The sequence below is a fragment of the Papio anubis genome, chromosome 11 (genome assembly GCF_008728515.1).
Source record: "Papio anubis isolate 15944 chromosome 11, Panubis1.0, whole genome shotgun sequence".
NCBI classification, from domain to species: domain Eukaryota; kingdom Metazoa; phylum Chordata; class Mammalia; order Primates; family Cercopithecidae; genus Papio; species Papio anubis.
The window spans coordinates 17,773,596-17,795,055 of NC_044986.1; the positions used below are offsets into that span (position 1 = coordinate 17,773,596).

A 21,460-nucleotide genomic window follows, 5' to 3' on the forward strand; every position below is an offset into this window, starting at 1 on the left:
ATTAATGTATCTATATATAAACAGATAATCAGTGAAGGATGGCTTTATTTGAAACAAAATATCTTTTAAATTCTTATTTAAAAGTCAAAACTTTAAATGTATTTCCCAAGAATATAGTCATTCTTAAACTCTAGGGAATAAAGAATAACATAAAATGTAAAATAAACTGTTCTTTTTTTTGGTGATGGGGGAGGCAGAATGCTATTTTACTGGAAAAGAAAAATTTAAGAAATTATATTAGTTGTCAGCAAGTCCAATGAACTACATTATAAAGAAAGAAGCTGGAAAATGTCAAGGTAATAATATATTTAGAGGTTCCACCTACTTGAAAAAACATTAAATATATGATATGGATTTAACAATATGGATTAATTTATAAAAATAATTATATATATATTTAACATAACTTCATTTCAAATGTATGAATGTTAGTTTTAAAAGAACTAAAATTCAACCCAAATAAACCCTATGTTTGATATTTCCATTCTCAGGATTTTCAACTTAATAAAGTCTCAGATGGACAGCAAAATATGTGTATTATTTCAACACAACCTAGGAGTCTTTACCTGAATTGATGGATTGAAATTAAAATTCACAATTAATCTTTCATATATTTAAACTTCAAAAGCTTATACAATGATATCAATGATGTAGTCATATCATTAAAGAAGCCATCATTCATATAACTCAGACAAACTACTGACTTAAAAAAAGGACAATGAAAACCCATTACTATGGAATGGTATAAAGGAAAGGAAAATATACTTAATATAGTATGCTTTGAATTCATTAGTTTTATTTATTTATTTATTTATTGAGATGGAGTCTCACTCTGTCGTCAGGCTGGAGTGCAGTGGTATGATCTCAGCTCACTGCAACCTCCGCCTCCTGGGTTCAAACAAATCTCCTGCCTCAGCCTCCTGAGTAGCTGCGACTACAGGCGCACGCCATCATGCCCACCTAATTTTTGTATTTTTAGTAGAGACGGGGATTCACTACATTGGCCAGGATGGTCTCGATCTCTGGGCCCCATGATCCGCCCACCTCAGCCTCCCAAAGTGCTGGGATTACAGGTGTGAGCCACCGCACCTGACTGAGATTTATTTTTAAATAAGAACAGTCTGTGTTTGCATAATTATAGGCATAAATTTTGTTACAAGAATATATAAAGGGAGAAATTATATATAATTTAAAATATAGGGCTATTTGCAAAATCTGAAATATCAAAATCACAAATTATTGAATCACAAAGACAGAAAAAATTAACAGGATTAGTAGTTTCTACAAAGTCTCTACAATGTGATAATTCTGAGAAGAGGTAAAATCACAATGAAATATGAAAAAAAAAAAGTTGTATCCATTGACACTAGGATAATCATACTTTAAAAGATAACAATCTTTCCTCACCTGTTCTGGGTTTGCTATAAAGTTTATGGCAGTATGGTGGCGATCATCTTCCTGTAATAAGCTGAAGGTAAACTGATAATCAATCAAAAGGCTGTCTGTAGGGAGGAAAAAAAGTACAATCCTGATATGTACTTTAAAAACTGTCTAAAAAGCAAAATTTAGGTTACAATATATTGTACACTGATATTAAAAATGATTATTGTTAAATACTAGTGGTATATTTAAGTATAACAAAATACAAATCTTCGTCCTCAATCAACAAAAAGCAAAACATAGTTATGGAAGAAGTACTAATTCCTTAAAAATTATATTTATTATTTCTGATGCTATTATAAAGTTAAAACAAACATTATAGACATTCTGGAAACTATACAAAAGAGAATAAAATAAAAATTATCTATAATTTTATAACTAGAGGGAAATACAGTTAACATTTTGGTACATTTTATTCCAGTTAGAATTCTGTAGCCATAAAGATAGACATTTTCATGAAACTTCATAACTTTCATAAACTCAAAATTCTTTGAAAACATGAAGTTTGATAGCTAAATAATATTTATCATATACTGTAATGTATTTACTTGTTTTTCAATTGTGTTCACTTCTACTTTTAGTAATTTTTAAATGATTCTCTGATAAACATCATTTTACAGATATGACATTTATTCACAATGATACAAGGAATTCTGGGAAAAGATATTCTTAATTTTGTCCACACATAATGCTGAAACCAAGGTGAAACATTTAAATGTTATAGGACATGAGTGGCTATGCATATTACATGAGGGTGACGTATTGCTAATAACATTAAACTGCTACATTTATAAAAATTATTTCAAATTATTTTAAGTAAATATAGATTACTTCTATCTTTTGGATAATACCTTTCATATTATACCCTTAACCATTAAAAAGTATTAATATAGAATGTACAGATTGAATTACATTAAATGAATTTCTTTTTAAAACTATTAAGGCATTATTCATATGCTTACTTGTATACTTTATAAGATTCACCCTATATATTTATTGTATAATTCAGTGTAAGGCAACATTTTGTCTAAGAATTTATAGGTGTCCTTATACCTGATAATGAGAATTATGCAATAGGTCATAGTTCCAATTTTCATCTGACTGCCAAAAAATTGCAGAGGAAAATTCAATGTGCCAGTGTTCTAGGCACTGCAGATACAATTAAAAAATAAAAATTTCTGTCCTCTTGCAACTTATACTCTACTGAATGAACATCAGTCTTTTGGAGAAGAATAAACCAGTAAAGAGGAGGGAGATACTGTTAGGTAGGAGTATGCCTCCAGCTTTGAGAAGAAACATTTAGAGAATTGAGATAGTAAATGAATATGGAGTTTACCAGAAAAAAATATTCCAGGCACAGAGGACAAGTACAAAAACCTCAAATGAAGAGCAAGCCTTAACTGTGATTCTCATAAAGGCTGTGCCAGTAATACAGGCAGGAAGTAATGGAGGCCAGGGTAACAGCAGTGAAGGTCACAGGAAGTGGTTAAATACAGTGAATGCATTTTTAAGATACAGCAAACAGGATTAGCTAAATAAAAGAACGTAGCCTTTGTAAGAAAGAAAGGCAAAGTTTTTTTTTTTTTAATTTTTTTCCTAAGACCAAGCAAAAATCACCATTAACTTAAATGGAGAATAGTTTGACTGCGATGGAACTTGGGGGAATAATTAGGAGCTTAATTTTAAAGATATTCCTGTCTTTTTTTAGGAATTTTAAAGATATTCCTGTCTAGGATATTCCTGTCTAGGAGCTTAATTTTAAAGATATTCCTGACTGTCTGTCCATCAGTGACAGACTGGATTAAGGAAGTGTGGCACATATACACCATGGAATACTATGCAGCCATAAAAAAGGATGAGTTTGTGTCCTTTGTAGGGACATGGATGCAGCTGGAAACCACCATTCTCAGCAAACTATCACAAGAACAGAAAACCAAACACCGCATGTTCTCACTCATAGGTGGGAACTGAACAATGAGATCACTTGGACTTGGGAAGGGGAACATCACACACCGGGGCCTATCACGGGGAGGGGGGAGGGGGGAGGGATTGCATTGGGAGTTATACCTGATGTAAATGATGAGTTGATGGGTGCTGACGAGTTGATGGGTGCAGCACACCAACATGGCACAGGTATACATATGTAACAAACCTGCATGTTATGCACATGTACCCTAGAACTTAAAGTATAATTAAAAAAAACAAAAACAAAACCAAAATGGACTAAAAAAAAAAAAGAGAGATATTAAGTTTGAGAAATTTATTGAATAGCCAGATGTTAAGTCAGGCTCAGGAGCATGTGTAGTAGATAACAATTTGTAAGTTATCAGAAATTACATGGGATTGAAAGCCATGAAGGCAGGAAATAGTCTTTGCAGACAGACAAGAGGTCTGAGAGATTAGCCCTGATGCCCACCAATGTTAAATAATCAGAGCCTGAAGAGAAACTGGCAAAGGAGACTGAGAAATGGCTACTCCAGGAGAGAAAAAGAAACCCAGAATTTAGGGCTATGGACATCAAGCAAATACAATGTTTAAAAGATCAAGTAGTGATCATCTTGGGCAAATGCAGCTGAGTAGATTCAAAAGTACGGCTGCAGTCTTGAGAAAGAGAATATGTATTTAGAATGGAGAAAAAAATATCACTAAGGAAAAGCAAGCACTTCAAAACTATTTCCACAAATTCGTCTGCTCAAGCATCTTTATTTTTTCAAGACTGCAACTAAGCATTAAGAAATCAGGAAATGAATGCCCTTTAGGAGGTAGGATCTGGGAGACTTCAGAACCTGGAGCAGTCCTGAGTAAAGGCTGCAATGCCCCAGACCTACAGACATTTTTCTGCCTATATAGACACCAGCATCTGCCACAAATATGCCCAACCAAATTCTTGTCCAGGCATTCAAGCACGATTTTCTCTCTTCTTATATTTAATAGAGTTGAAAATACTAGATCAGCATGAAGTATCTTGTGTATGGTAATGATCAATCCTAATGTCAATTGGGCTAAAAATATAAAGCTGAAATCTAGAACAAAATTAGTATCAGTATTAATCAATTCAAGTGTCTAATAAGAATACCAATCAATGAATGTGAATTACCATAAAGAAAGAAAATTTAGACTTCTACACAAAATGTTTCCTTTTAAAGCTGCTTAGAATGAAAGTCCTCCAGAAGGCAACTACACAATTTTCCACTTAACTAGGAGATTATATATTTCTCCTCAGAATTTCAAAAATCATGATGGTGTATTTGGTTATGAATGAATAATTTACCTGACACTTAAACATGTAACTTAATGCTGAAATATGCTCTGAACTTCTTAGCGAAGTAGGTACAGGATATAAAACATTAAAATTTAAAATATGTCTCAAATTTATCCATAAATGTACATAACTTGAAAATAAATTTTTATGCTGCCTTAATGAACTACTCTATTATGGCATAAAGAAATGACAACATGATTGACTGTAAATCAATTCAAATAATTTATTGCTTTATTGATAAATACAGATAAATGACAAATTAGCATGAAGAATAACTATGATCAAGACATGTAAGAAAACTTCAGTTTTAGATTGGGGAAATAACACAATTTATGCTGATTGGAAAAAAATTAGTAGAAAAGGAAAAATTGCTAATAGAAGACAGGGAGGAGGACTTTTGGAACTATTTCCTGAGGTAGGTAAAAGGTGATGAGATCTTGTGAAAAAAAACATAAAGACTGAATAAACACAACATGCAGAGAGGAGATCATATTGAACAGAGAGCAGGAAGGGAAACGTGGTGGTGGGATCATATGGAAGTGCCCTTTTGATTGCTTCCATTTTCTCAATAAAATCAGAAAGGCCATCAGCTGAGAAAGAGAATGGAGGATGAGGGGATGGGAAATGCGAGGGCAGAGGAAACATCTAAAATAGTCATCAAAAAGAGGGAAAGTAAATAGACGAAGGAAATATAGTATTTATAGTGACAGGAGACAGACAAATTCCTAGGTAGACATGGACAGGTCCCTGGTGAAAGCCAACCTTCAAGCCAAAGACAGCCTAAAGCCTGAAAATTGAACTGCCAGTTCCAGATAGAGTCCACAACTGGAGAGATACTTCTATCCCCAACCCACCCACTCTCTCTTGATTCCTTCTGTATGATGCCTTTTAACTAACTGAATGCTGCTTTTTCCAAGACCACCCATGGACCAATTATAAAGTACCACCCTCTTCCTGCCGATTTTAAGCCCATAAAAACCCAAGACTCAGCCTCACAGGGAGCTACCCACTTTCAGGGTCCCCTCTGTCCACTGAGAGCTTGAGAGCTTTCCTTCTGTTGCTCAACAAAATTCTTCTCTGCCTTACTAACTCTCCAGTGTCCACATACCTTATTCCTCTTGGTCACAAGACAAGAACCCAGAACTCACTAAGCTGTGGGTGATGGAAAAAAAAGACCTGTAACCCTCCCATTCACCAAGCCGTAGGTGGTAGGGACAAAAGAGCTGTAACCCTTCATTCCACTTGCTGAACAATGGGAGCAAAAAAAGTCATTGCACACCATTCCTTCCTGCTCGCCAAGCAATGGGAGCAAAAAAGACACTGGGTTCCACTCCCTCCCACTCGCTGAACTACAGGAATGAAGAAGCTGAAATAGTATGAGATTGGTGAGTATGCATCTAAAGTGAGACTGGTTAGTATGTTTTTCTACAGCAGAGTGTTCAAAAAAAGCTTCGAAGTTAGTTGATATTGTATTAGAGTATTGTCTGTTGATAGAGGATGAAGTAAAAACAGGGCAATGAAGTTAAGAATATATTCATAAGAGAGTATTATATATATATTACTATTCAAAAATTTATTTTCATTATTATTATACTTTAAATTCTGGGATACATGTACAGAATGTGCAGGTTTATAACACAGGTATACATGTGCCATGGTAGTTTGCTGCACCCATCAGCTGCAGATGCTGTTATCTGCATTAGGTATTTCTCCTAATGCTATCCCTCACCTTGCCTGTCACCCCCTGACAGGCCCCAATGTGTGATGTTCCCCTCCCTGTGCCCATATGTTCTTATTGTTCAACTCCCACTTATGAGTGAGAACATGTGGTGTTTGGTTTTCTGTTCTTGTGTTAGTTTGCTAAGAATGATGGTTTCCAGCTTCATCCATGTCCCTCCAAAGGACATGAACTCATTCTTTATTATGGCTGCATAATATTCCATGGTGTATATGTGCCACATCTTCTTTATCCAGTCTAACATAATGGGCATTTGGGTTGGTTTCAAGTCTTTGCTATTGTGAAAAATGCTGCAATAAACATATGTATGCATGTGTCTTTATAGTAGTATGATTTATAATTTTTGGGGTGTATACCCAGTAATGGGATTGCTGGGTCAAATTTCTAGTTTTTGATCATCAAGGAATCGTCACACTGTCTTCCACAATGGTTTAACTAATTTACACTCCCACCAACAGTGTAAAAGCATTCCTATTTCTCCACATTCACTCCAGCATCTGTTGTTTCTTGACTTTTTAATGATTGCCATTCTAACTGGTGTGAGATGGTGTCTCATTGTGGTTTTGATTCGCATTTCTCTACTCACCAGTAATGATGAGCTTTTTTTCATATTTTTGTTGGCCACAGAAATATCTTCTTTTAGAAGTGTCTGTTCATATCATTTGCCCACTTTTTGATGGGGTTGTTCTTTTATTGTAAATTTATTTAAATTCCTTGTAGATTCTGGATATTAACCCTTTGTCAGATGGATAGATTGCAAAAATTTTCTCCCATTCTGTAGGTTGCCTATTCACTCTGATGATAGTTTATTTTGCTGTGCAGAAGCTCTTTGGCTTAATTAAATCCCATTTGTCAATTTTGGCTTTTGTTGCCATGTTTTTGGTGTTTTAGTCATGAACTCTTTGCCCATGCCTATGTCCTGAATGGTATTGCCTACGTTTTCTTCTAGGGATTTTATGGTTTCAGGTCTTACTTTAAATATTTCATCCATCCTGAGTTAATTTTTGCATAAGGTGTAAGGAAGGGGTCCAGTTTCAGTTTTCTGCTGATGGCTAGCCAGTTTCCCCAACACCATTTATTACATAGGGAATCCTTTCCTCATTGCTGTTTTTGTCAGGTTTGTCAAAGATCCGATGGTTGTAGATGTGTGGTATTATTTCTGAGGCCTCTGTTCTGTGCTACTGGTCTATATGTCTGTTTTGGTACCAGTACCGTGCTATTTTGGTTACTGTAGCCTTATAGTACAGTTTGAAGTCAGGTAGTGTGATGCCCCCAGCTTTGCTCTTTTTGCTTAGGATTGTCTTGACTATGCAGGCTCTTTTTTGGTTCCATATAATTTAAAGTAGTTTTTTTCTAATTCTGTGAAGAATGTCAATGGTAGCTTGATAAGAATAGCACTGAATGTATAAATTACTTTGGGCAGCATGGCCATTTTCACAATATTGATTCTTACTATCCATGAGCATGGAAGGTTTTTCCATTTGTTTGTGTCTTGTCTTATTTCCTTGAGCAGTGGTTTGTAGTTCTCCTTGAAGAGGTCCTTCACATCCCTTCTAAGTTGTATTCGTAGGTATTTTATTCTCTTTGTAGCAATTGTATGGGAATTTGCTCATGATTTGTCTCTGTTTGTCTATTATTGGTGTATAGGAATGCTTGTGATTTTTGCACTTTGGTTTTGTATCCTGAGACTTTGCTGAAGTTGCTTATCAGCTTAAGGAGTTTTGGGGCTGAGATGATGGGGTTTTCTAAATATACAATCATATCATCTGAAAACAGAGATAATTTTACTTCCTCACTTCCTATTTGAATGCCCTTTATTTCTTTTTCTTGCCTGATTGCCCTTGCCAGAACTTCCACTACTATGTTGAATAGGAGTGGTGAGAGCAAAAATCCTCAACAAAATGCTACCAAGCCAAGTTCAACAACACATTAAAAGGACCACACCCCATGATCAAGCAGGCTTTATCTCTGAGATACAGCGATGGTTCAACATATACACACCAATAAATATGATACACTACATTAACAGAATGAAGGATAAAAATTATGTTATCATTAACAGATGCAGAAAAACATTTGACAAAGTTCAACACCCTTTCATGATAAAAATACTGAACAACTAGGTATAGGAGAAACTTAACACAATAGAGACCATATGTGAATAGCCCACATCTAACACCATATTCAATGATAAAAAGCTGTAAGTATTCCTTCTATGTTCCAGAACAAGGAAGAGATGCCCACTCTCACCATTTCTATTCAAGACGGTATTGGAAGTAAGGTCCAGAGCAATTAGGCAAGAAAAACAAAAGGTATCTAAATCAGAAAGAAGTAGTAATCTCTGTTTGCTGATGATATATTATATAGATAAAAGACTAAAGGCTCCACACATACACACACACAAACACAAAAATCTGTTAGAACAAAGAAATTCAACGGTGTTGCAGGATACAAAATCAACATACAAAAATCTGTTGCATTGCTATCCACTAGCAACGAACTATCTGAAAAAGAAATTAAAGAAAACATTCTTACAATAGCATCAAAAGAAATAAAATACTTAGAAATAAACTTAACCAAAGAGAATAAAGACTTGAACATTAAAAACTATAAAACATTGACAAAAGAAATTAAACACAAATAAATGACATCCCATGTTCATGGACTGGAAAAATTAATATTGTTAAAATGTCCATGCTAGCCAAAGTGATCTACAGATTCACTGCAAACTCTATCAAAATCCCAGTGCCTTTCTTTTACATAAATAGAAAAAACTCCTAACATTCATATGGAACCACCAAATAACCCAAATAGTCAAAACGATTCTGAGTAGAAGCAAAAAGGCTGGAGGTATCATACCCCTGATTTCAAAATATATTACAAGGCTATAATAATCAAAACAGTTCTGTACTGGCATGAAAAAAGATATATAGAAAAATGTAACAGGGTAAAGAACCCAGAAATAAACCCATGCATGTATAGTTAACTGAGCTTTAACAAGGATGCCAAGAACACAATGGGGAAGGGACAGTCTCTTCATTAAACAGTTTTAGGAAAACTGCATATTCACATGTAAAAGAATGAAATTGGACCCTTAGACCATACACAGAAATCAACTCAAAGTGGACTAAAGACTTACATGTAAAACCTGAAACCATCAAACTCTTATAAGGAAGCAGAAAAAATCCTTATCAACAGAGAACTTCACAATGATTTCTTGAACGTAATACCAAAAGCATAAGCAACAAAAGCAAAAATTGACAACTGAAATTACATCAAACTAAAAAGTTTCTGCACAGCAAAAGCAACAATCGACAAAAGAAAATGGTATAAAATGAGAGAAAATATTTGCAAATCATGCATTGGACAAGGGGTAAATATCCAAAACATAAAAGGAAATCCCTATATAGCAAGTAAACAAATAACCCAATTAAAATTGAGCAAAGAGTCTGAATAGACATTTCTCTAAAGAACTCTTGTATACTGTTTATGGGAACGCAAATTGGTGCTGCCATTATGAAAAACAGTATGGTGTCTTCTCAAAAAATTAAAAATAGAACTACCATCTGTTCCAGCAATCCCACTTCTAGGTACATGTAGATAAAAAGAAACTGAATTCAGGATCTCAAAGTGATATCTGCGCTTCTATGTTCCTTATAGCATTATTCTCAATAGCCAAGACATGGAAGCAACCTTAGTGTTTGTTGACAGATGACAGATAAAGAAACTGTAGTATATACATACAATTAAATATTGTTCAGCATCAAAAAGGATGGAAATTCTGCCATTTGCAACAACATAGATAGACCTGGAGAACATGATGCTAAGCGAAATAAGCCTGACCAGAAGAACAAATACTGTATTATTCCACATTTATAAGAAATCTAAAATAATCAAATTCATACATGCAGACAGTAGTATGGGGGTTACCATGTGTTGTGATAGGAAGAAAGAAAAGGGGAAGTGTTACTCAAAGGGTACAAAGCTTCAGTTATGCAAACTGATTAAGCTCTGGTGATCTACTATACAGGATAGTACTTACAGTTAACAATACTATATTGTATATTTTTAAAATTTGCTAACAAGTTAGGTCTTATACTAAGTGTTAAGAAAATAAATTAGTTAAATAAATAAATAACTTAAGGTGTTGGATGGATATATTTATAGTCTTGATTGTGATGATGGTTTCATGGATGTATAATTATTTCCTAATTCATCAAACTGTGCATATTTATTGTGTACAGTATTTCTTTGCCAATTGTATCCCAATAAAGTATGCTAGAAAAATCTGTGGTGAAAGGGAGACTGCAATAAATGGCACAGGAACAAACAATAAAAATAAAAAACGAAAGTATGAATTTATATCCTATATCAAACATAAAATATCAAACATAAAAATATCAAACATAAAAATCAATTTCAGCTAATTAAAGACCTAAATATTAAAAGCAAACTTTTATAGCCTTTCAAAAATACAAGAGAGCATCTGTTATGACCTTAAGAAAGCATGTCATTAAGATCTAAACCATAAAGGAAAAAATTAATAAAGTTTAAATCCCCTGCACAATAAATATTGTTTTCAAAAAACTTTTATTTTAGGTTCAGAAATATGTGGAGATTTATTACATAGATAAACTTATGTCACAGGGATTTGCCATACAAATTTTTTTATCACCCAGGTATTAAACCCAGTATCCAAGAGTTGTCTCTCCTGTTTCCCATCCTCCACCCTCAAGTAGCCCCCAGTGTCTGTTGCACCCTTCTTTGTGTTCTTTAGTTCTCATCATTTAGCTACCACTTGTAAGTGAGAACATGCAGTATTTGGTTTTCCGTACCTGCACAGGTTTGCTAAGGATAATAGTCTCTAACCCTATCCATGTTCCCACAAAAAACATGATCTCATTTTTTACAGCTACATAGTATTCCACAGTATATGCATACCGTATTTTCTTTATCCAATCTGTCACTGATGGACATTTGGGTTGATTCCATGTTTTTGCTATCGTGAACACTGCTGCAATGGACATTTGTGTGCACGTGTCTTTATAGCAGAATGATTTATATTCCTCTGGGCATATACCAAGTAATGGGAATAGTGGGTTGAATGGTAGTTCTGCTTTTGGCTCTTTGAGGAATTGTCATACTGCGTTCCACAATGGGTGAACTAATTTACACTCCCACTAAGAGTGTATAAGTGCTCCCTTTTCTCTACAACCTCACCAGCATCTGTTATTTTTTGACATTCTAATAATATCCATTCTGACTGGCATGAGATGGTATCTCTATGTGGTTTTGATTTGCATTTCTCTAATGATCAGCGATACTGAGCTTTGTTTCATATGCTTCTTGGCCACATGTATGTCTTCTTTTGAAAAGTTTCTGTTCACGTCCTTTGCCCACTTCTTAATGAGGTTGCTTGTTTCTTTCTTGAAAATTTAAGTTCCATATACATACTGGATATTAGATCTTTGATAGATGCATAGTTTGCAAATATTTTCTCCCATTGTATAGGATAGTATATAGTTTCTGTTGATAGTTTCTTTGCTGTGAAGAAGCTCTTTAATTAGATCCAACTTGTCAATTTTTGCTGTTGTTGTAATTGCTTTTGGTATCTATGTCATGAAATCTTTGCCTGTTCCTTTGTCTAGGATGGCATTGCCTAGCTTGTCTTCCAGGATTTTTATAGCTTTGTGTTTTACATTTAAGTTTTTAATCCATCTTAATTTTTATATATGGCGAAAGGAAGGGGTCCAACTTCAATCTTCTGCATATGGATAGCCAGTTATCCCAGCACTATTGATTGAAAAGGGAGTCTTCATTGCTTGTTTTTGTGAGCTTTGTTGAAGATCAGATGGTCATAGGTGTGTGGCCTAATTCCTGGCTCTCCATTTTGTTCCATTGGTCTACGTGCCTGTTTTTGTACCAGTATCATGCTGGTTTGGTTACTGTAGCCCTGTAATATAGTTTGAAGCTGGTAACTTGATGCCCCCAGCTTTATTCTTTTTGCTTAGAATTGCCTTGGTTATTCGGGCTCTATTTGGGTTCCATATGAATTTTAAAATAGTTTTGTTCTAGTTCTGTGAAGAATGCTGCTGGTAGTTTTATAGGAATAGCATTGAATCTGTGAATTGCTTTGGGCAGTATAGCCATTTTAACAATATTGACAGCTCCTATCCATGAGTCTGGATGTTTTTCCATTTGCCTGTGTCTTCTCTTTGAGCAATGGTTTGTAATTCTGACTGTAGAAATCTTTCACCTCCCTGGTTAGCTGCATTCTAAGGTATTTTATTCCTTTTGTAGCAACTGTGAATGGGATTGCCTTTCTGATTTGGCTTTCAGCTCGGCTGTTGCTGATGTGTAGGAACACTAGTAAATTTTGTACATTGAATTTGTATCTGACAACTTCACTGCAGTTGTTTAAAAGTTGAAGGAGCTTTTGGGCTGAGACTATAGGATTTTCTAGATATAGGATCATGTCTCTTGGAAAGAAAGATAGCATTCCTTTGGATGCTCTTTATTTCTTTCTCTTGCATGATTGCTCTGGCTGGGACTTCTAATACTATGTTGAACAAGAGTGGTGAGAGAGGGCATCCTTGTCTTGTGCCAGTTTTCAAGGGGAATTATTCCAGCTGTTGTCCATTCAGTACGTTATTGGCTGTGGGTCTGTCATATATGGCTCTTATTATTTTGGGGTATGTTCCTTTAATACCTAAGTTACAGAGTTTTTAACATGAAGGGATATTAAATTTTATAGAAAGCTTTTTCTGCGCCTATTGAGATAACCATGTTGTTTTTGTCTTTAGTCCTGTTTTTGTGATGAATCACATTTATTGATTTGCTTGTGTCAAACCAACCTTGCATCCTGGGGATGAAGCCTACTTACTTGATTCTGGTGTATTAGCTTTTTGCTGTGCTGCTGGATTTGTTCTGCAAGTATTTTGTTGGGGATTTTTGCATCTATGTTCATCCAAGATACTGGCCTGAAGTTTTCTTTTTTTGTTGTGTCTCTGCCAGGTTTTGGTATCAGGATGATGCTGGCATTGAAACAGAACATTTTCCCTGACCCCTTCATGGGTCTCAGAAAAGGGGTGCCTCACTCAGCACACAGCTCTTAAATAACCCCGTGTGGGAGGGGGAGCACGCAAGTGAGCAGGTGCAGGAACCGGGATGAATGCTTCTGGGTACCGGCAGAAGCAAAACTCTGTGCAGTCCCATGGTTTTGGGTCTGGGGAGTACCCAAAACCCCTGAAGCCCCAGAGGGCATGTGTTACAGTGTCTTTTTAGCTTTGCCATCCATGGAAGGCTTAAGTGTTAAATAGCTCAAGTGTCCACACCCATGGCTCCTGAGCTCTTGTTCAGCATCCAGGAAGAATCAGGTTGCATGAACAAATTGGAGGGTGGTGAATATGGAGGATTTTATTGCTGATGAAAGTGGCTTGTAGTGGGAAGGGGAGGTGGAAAGGATATGAGGTGAGAAGGTGGTCTTTCCCTAGAGTCTTGCTCTCCCCAGCCAAACTCTTCTCTGATACTCCCCGTCAAGCCATCCCTCTGAAGTTAAGCTGCTTCTCTCCAATGTCTGGCTGCTTCTTCTCTTCTCTCCTTTTCTGCAGCTCCTCTGCCAGTGGAGCCTGTGGTTTTTATAGGTACAGAATGGGAGGGTAGGGCAGACCAGGGTGATTCTGGAAAAGGCAACATTGGAGCAGAAAAATGGGGATAGAAATTTCTCACTTTGGGAGACTGTTCGAGGCTTGAGGATGGGGCCCTCCCAGGGACTGCCCTCTTCTACCCAGTGTTTTCCTGCCTCCTGTCCATATCAGTATCATAGAATGATTTGGAGAGGGGTCCCTTCCCCTCAATTTTTTGGAATAGTTTCTGTAGGAATAGTACCAGCTCTTCTTTGTACATTTGGTAGAATTCAGCTGTGAATTCATCAAGTGCTATGCCTTTTTTTTTTTTTTTTTTTTTTTCGGTTGGTTGGCAGGCTATTAGACTGGAGCAAAAGTAATTGCAGTTTTTGCCATTACTTTCAATGGCAAAAACTGCAATTAACCTGATATTCATTACTAATTCGATTTCAGAGCTCATTATTGGAGTGTTCAGGGAATCAATTTCTTCCTGGCTCAGTCTTGGGAGGTTGCATGTCTCTAGGAATTTATCTGTCTCTTCTAGGTTTTCTAGTTTGTGTGCATTGAGGTGATCATAGCAATTACTGATGGTTGTTTTTATTTCTGTGGGGTCAGTGGTAGTATTCCCTTCATCATTTCTGATTACATTTATTTGGATCTTCTCTCTTTTCTACTTTAATAGTCTAGCTTGCAACATATCTTATTAATATTTTCAAAAACCCAACTCCTGGATTTGTTTATCTTTTAAATGGTTTTTTTGTGTGTCTTGATTTCCTTCAGTTCAGCTGTAATTTCAGTTATTTCTTGTCTTCTCCTAACTTTGGGGTTGATGTTTTTCTTGCTTCTCTAATTTTTTCTGTTGTGATGTTAGTTGTTAATTTGAGATCTTTCTAACTTTTTGATGTGGGCATTTAGCCCTATGAATTTCCCTCTTAACACTGCCTTAGCTATGTCCCAGAGATTCTGGTATATTTTAGCTCTGTTCTCCTTATTTTCAAATAACTTCTTGATTTCTGCCTTAATTTCATTATTTATCCAAAAGTCATTCCGGAGCATGTCGATTAATTTCATGAGCAATTTTCTTCATCTTGACTTCTATTTTTACATGGTCCAAGAGTGTGTTTGTTATGATTTCAGTTCTTTTGCATTTGCCAAGTATTCTTTTATATCCAATTATGCGGTCAATATTCAATTTTAGGGTAGGTGCCATGTAGCAAAGAGAAGAATGTATGAAGGTCCTTTTTGACAAAGATCAAGAGCCAAGTCATAGGCTATGAGAAGATATTTGCTGTATAAATAATGTACAAAAAATTAATATCCAGAAGCTATTAAATTAAAACTAGTACAAATCAAGAAAATGCCAACAATATGAAAAAGACAAACTACAAAATAAGAAAAAGACAAAGAATAAGACCAACAATTCAAAGAAGAGAAACTTAAATACACAATAAATATGTAAAATGATATTAAGTTTCAACAAGTCATAAAGAAAATGCAAGTAAAAACAAGATAGATATTCAAAACCATCCAATTGGCAAATATTAAAGAGAATAAAAATACAAAATGTTGGTGAGGAAGTGGAAGAAAAGTATTGCATACCTTGGTGGAGCATAAATTTATATAAACATTTGCAGTGTAATTTGGGAAAAATCTTATAAATCTGCAATTCCACTTCTAATTGTATACCTCAAGGAACTTCCAGTTCAAGTAGAAATGTATAAGAATTTTAATTCCAGAATTATGTATTATTTTGAAAAATTAAGTACAACTTAGATGCGCATCAAAAATAGAATGAATAAATGTTATATCTGTAGAAATATTCTACATAAGTAAAATAAATGCACTACAGCTGCATATATTAGCATTGATAAATCTCAAATATGTTGCACATAAAAGTAATTTGTAGGATTCACAGAGTATATAATTTTTATGTTTTTTAAATAATGTGGTATAGTATTACTTTTTATGGATGATTAAGTGAGCTAATAAATAAAAGGTACTTATAACAGTGTTTGACATACACTAAAGTACTCAATAAATATTGATTATATATATTGCAAATAAATAACATTGGCATAATAAGGACATAACAAAATACAATTTGGTGGCTCCATCTAAAAAAAGACACAAAAAAATTCAACTCTATTGGTGATGTTTACTTTCTTTTTTAAAAATCTAAAGGAAATACAGCAAGGTGCTAAGCTTTATTAAAGCTTGGTAACAGGTACATGATTTTTAAGTATATTGTATATACCATAAAATATATATACTACATAAATAAAAGTATATATACTATAATTTTTAACACATTTTAAATTTCCATAACTTAATAATAGATAAACTATTCTTTATGTTTAAATATGCTAGGAACACTTTTTGGAAAACTTTGTGAATAGAAAAAAATATTAAATAGCTGTATTTCAAAGCTTGAAGAATCAAAGCTATAAGTATCTATAAATCAACCTTTTGATTTTAAAGAACCCAGAGTTTTGAACCACTTTAAATGATATATGTAACTAGTTTTTAAATATTTTGGCAATCAGCAAACCACCTCTCTTAATTCCAAAAAAACAGAGATCCACAATTAATTTCCCAATTTTATATAAAAATAGAGTTTATAAAAAATAGGTAAAATTGATATAAAGAAGGACCTCTCTTCTTTACCCCTTTCACTTTTTGTATGAGCGTGGTAGAACTTCAGGAGAATACAAAGTCATTCATACTTCAGGCTCCAAATTCCAATAGCATAGTTTTTTTTAATCATAAAAACAAAAAGATACAAAAAGTTAACATTTTTGCTTTTCTTACATTATTTTGACTTGCAATGGTAAGAAGAGAAAAAGAGCAAAATCTCATTTTGATACTAATAGATGAAGTAGATACAATTAATTAAGTACAGTGTTTTTTTAGTTATTTAAAATACTCATGGGAAACATGTCAAGAGAAAGATAAAATCTAAAAAACATTGACTCCACGAAATTAAAGATGAAAAATGAGATAATAACACCAAAGTTACAATAAAAAGAGAGCTGAATAAATTACAAAAGGAAAAACAAAAAATTAATAATGTAATGGCAAAATTTAAAAAGTTAATATGAGAATCAGAAAACAGAATAATTAATACATCATAAGACCGAAATAGTGTTATGTAGGTCAAATATGAAAAAGCCTCCCAAAATAGAAATAGAGATGAAAATCACTCAAGAGAAATGATACACAGAAAAATTCACTGTATGCATGACTAATGCAGTTAGAGCAGAGATCATAATGAGATGAAGGGTAGCACATATATTAAATAAAGAAAAAAATCTGATGATGAAGAAAACCTAAATATTTAAAGGAATATCTTGTACAAATATAAAAAGCATATTATATTATACCAATATTATTCATAATAGACAAAATGTAAAAACAACCTATGTCCATCAACTGAATGGTAAACAAAATGTGATATGTTCACACACAAAATGTTATTTTGTCATAAAAAGAAATAATGTAATGATATCTGCTATAACATGAATAAACTTCAAAAATACTGTGCTAATGAAAGAAATCAGTCACAAAAGACCACATATTCCATAATTTCATTTGTTATGTCCAAAATAGACAAATCCCATACAGAAGATAAATGGTAGCCACTAGCTGGTGAAAAAAGAATGATAAGTGACTGCCGATACGTACAGGTTTCTTTTTGGAGTCATAAAAATGTTCCAAAATCAGTGCAGATGATTGCACAACTGTGTATATATTAAAAGTTACTGAATTGTACACTTTAAAATGGCGACTGTCATGGTTTTTTGAAAATATCTCTATGAAGTTATTGTTTTAAAAAAAAAAAAAAACTACAGAAATCCAGGCATGTCCATGTAGGTATGTGCAGGCACACACACACACACGCACACTCACAGAGACAAATGAGTTATTTACAGAGTAGGATTAGGCAACATGCCAAGTGTACTTTTTTTTTGAGATGAAATCTCGCTCTGTCACCCAGGCTGGAATGCAATGGCACAATTTTGGCTCACTGCAACCTCCGCCTCCCGGGTTCAAGCGATTCTCGTGCCTCAGCTCCTGAGTAACTGGGATTACAGGCGTGTGCCCACACATCCCGCTAATTGTTTGTGTATTTTTAGTAGAGATGGGGTTTTGCCATGTTGGCCAGGCTGGTCTCAAACTCCTGACCTCAGATGATCTACCCGTCTCAGTCTCCCAAAGTGCTGGGATTACAGGCGTAAGTCACTGTGCCCAGCAGCCAAGTGCTCTTAAGCAGAAATAAATGTCAAAAGAAAAACAATGAAGTAATATTTTTGGAAAATACATACTCAGCAATGCTATCCCCATTCATAAACAACATAATAATAATTTCAGGGCTGGGTGCAGTGGCTCAAGCCTGTAATCCCAGCTCTTTGGAAGGCCAAGGTAGGCAAATCACCTGAGGTCAGGAGTTCGAGACCAGCCTGGCCAACATAGTGAAACCCCATCTCTACTAAAAATACAAAAATAGGCTGGCATGGTGGCACACGCCTGTAAGCCCAGCTTCTCAGGAGGCTAAGACAGGAGAATTGCATGAATCCGGGAGGCGGAGGTTGCAGTGAGCCAAGATGGCACCACTGCATTGCATCCTGGGTGACAGAGCAAGACTCATCTCAAAAATATAAAATAAAATAAAATAAAATAAAATAAAATAAAATAATAAAATAAAATAAAATAAAAATTTCAAGTAAACAGATGTCCCAAAAGGACATAACCTACATATCAACTTTGAAAAAGAAAAACTCACACACATTACAACTAAGAGACAAATACAAATATGAAAATGGCAAAGACAAAAGGTGAATAGATGACAGAGGTAAATTACAAAAATATAATTACACAGAAATATGAATATTTTTAAAAAGAAAACAAAGTTGTCTCTTTCTGCCTAGAATCAGTGTTTACCAAGAAATTAATATAAAACAACTAAGAAGCTATTAAATAATAAACAATTCAGTAATGTAGCCAGATAAGACTTAAATGTCAATATATAAATACCTACAGCTTTTATTTGGAGACTACCTTATTACATCAGTGACTATGCCTATCCCTACGACTAAAATACAAAACGAAAACAACTCTACACTGCCTTAATTACTGTAACTCTCTAGTTAGCCCTAACAGCTGGTAGAGCAACATGTCTAAGAAGGCACTTTAATATTAATCTTGTCTCCAACAACCTGACAAACATTCCTGTTATTTCTGATAATCTGCCTGTAGACACTTCGATTTCTTACGGAAACAATTATATCATCTGTAAAATAAGTGCAAATTGAAATCCTCTTTTTAATCTTTATGGCTATAATTCATATTTCTATTAACTGTGTTCTTCAGATCTTTGATATTCTTTCTGAATTTTGTCTGCTTGATCTATTAATACTCTAAAGAGGTATGTTTAATTTTTTATTGTAGCTTAATCAATTTTTGCTCCACATATTAAGTCTACTTTATTAGTTGCATACACTCAAATATGAAGGAATAATAAATACTCTGAGGCATACAGACTTCAGAAGCTTTGACATGCAGACTTCCGTTAAAACAATTTTTGATTAAAGACTTAAAAAGAGAAGAGATAAATATAGAATGTGTAGCAAAAAGTATATCAAGAGATACGGACATGGGGCTGATAAAATACCTTGGTGAATTTGTTATCTTTGTAAAAATTGCAATGACCAAAGAAAAATGCATATCCATAATAACCAAGAAAGAAAGTCTAGAGAATATCAAAACACTGTGGTTTTATACAAGAATTCAAAAAAAAAAGTTACAGAATGCTAAAATGCTTATCTTATAGGAGGGGGATATCAGTATGTTTCCACCTCCAAAAAAACTATAAAAGGCTTAAAAACAAACATATAAAAAGTAAAAATATAAAATAAAAAATTAAAATAGTAGAAATTGATTCAAAGATATGAATAATAACACCAAAAATAAATGGATTCAACTCATCATTAATCACAAAAATTTACAGATTAGGAAAAAGCAAAATCAAAGTCTTCTATTTTTAAGAGATATGCCTATAATAATAGAGCCCACAAAGACTGTAAGGATGAAGGAAGACACATCAGGCAAATGCTAATCAAATGAAACAGGTGTAATTATATTTATATCAGTTATAGACTTTGAGACCAAAAATGTGTCATTAATGACATCACTATAAATCATCAATATAATAATTTGGTGATGTCAAATCACCCAAAAAATGCAAAAAGTTAAACACATATAATCATCAATAGCTTTTCTTTTACATCAATAGAGGTTTTACATTCAACAGAAAATGTAATGGTTGAAAAATACCATTCTGAATAACAAACTAATAAAAATTTCCAACCAGAAATAAACTAAATAAATCTTTAATTTACAAAACTACAAAATCTATTTTAGGTCATAAAAGAAGATGTAACTATACATGATAAATAGATTGCTAAGGAACATTCTAAATTTTAACACTTAAAAAAATATATGTTCTCCTCAGATTAATCTTTTAAATTAACAAAACTCCAATCAGAATTATAGACACATAGAAGAGAGAAGTGAGGAATCAAAGACCTTGTTCCGATGGAGTTTGCATTCTATTAATAGATGAGAAAACCAATAATAATCACACAAATAAGACATTTTAAGAGAGTGGTATATGCTATGAAGATAGCAAGGTAATATTTTGGAATAGGTGTTACAAATTGCTGCCCGCAGACCAAATCTGGTCCACAGTCTGTTTTTGTAGATAGTTTATGATAACACAGCTACCACCAATCATTTACAAATTGTCTATGGTTGCCTGTCTGCTACATTGGCAGAGTTTAGTAGGAACAATAGAGACCATCTGGCCTGTCATGCCTAAAATATCTATTATTTGGCCCTATACAGCAAAGCTTACCAATCCGTATTATAGGTTCAAAGAAGGTTGCTTTACAAAAGGCACACAAAAGGAAATAACATCTGAAATTATAAATGAAAAATGAGAAGCAAGTCATGTAAACAATCAGTGAAAAAGTTCCTGGCCACACACACACACACACACACACACACACACACACACACACAGAGAGAGAGAGACAGAGACAGAGACAGAGACAGCGACAGAGACAGAGACAGAGACAGAGAGCGAGCGCAAAGACAAATGAAAATGAGGTTGCGCTGTTTGAGGAAAAAAAAATAATTCCACTGTGCTTAGAATGATTTTTGGAGGGTTGTAAGAGACAAAGTCAGAAAGTAGGTAAGGGCCACATCATGGAAAACCATGAGAAGACCTCAAGCTGGGGAATGAGATGGTCTGATTTTTAATTTTTAAATGTCACCCTGGTGGCAGATTGGAAAAAGTCTGAAGAAAATCAAAACTGAAAATGGGAAAACTACTCAAGG

General features: G+C 34.2%; 1 protein-coding gene across 6 annotated transcripts in view; it reads right to left on the bottom strand.

Moving 5' to 3' along the window:
• ATRNL1 (attractin like 1) overlaps positions 1–21,460 on the bottom strand; it is an 832,634-nt gene that overhangs the window by 474,462 nt on the left and 336,712 nt on the right. For all 6 annotated transcript variants that reach the window (XM_017944361.3, XM_017944358.3, XM_017944357.3 and 3 more), the window contains one exon: positions 1,408–1,502. In XM_017944361.3, the coding sequence (XP_017799850.1) occupies positions 1,408–1,502 (95 nt within the window). The remainder of the gene's footprint in view (positions 1–1,407; positions 1,503–21,460) is intronic.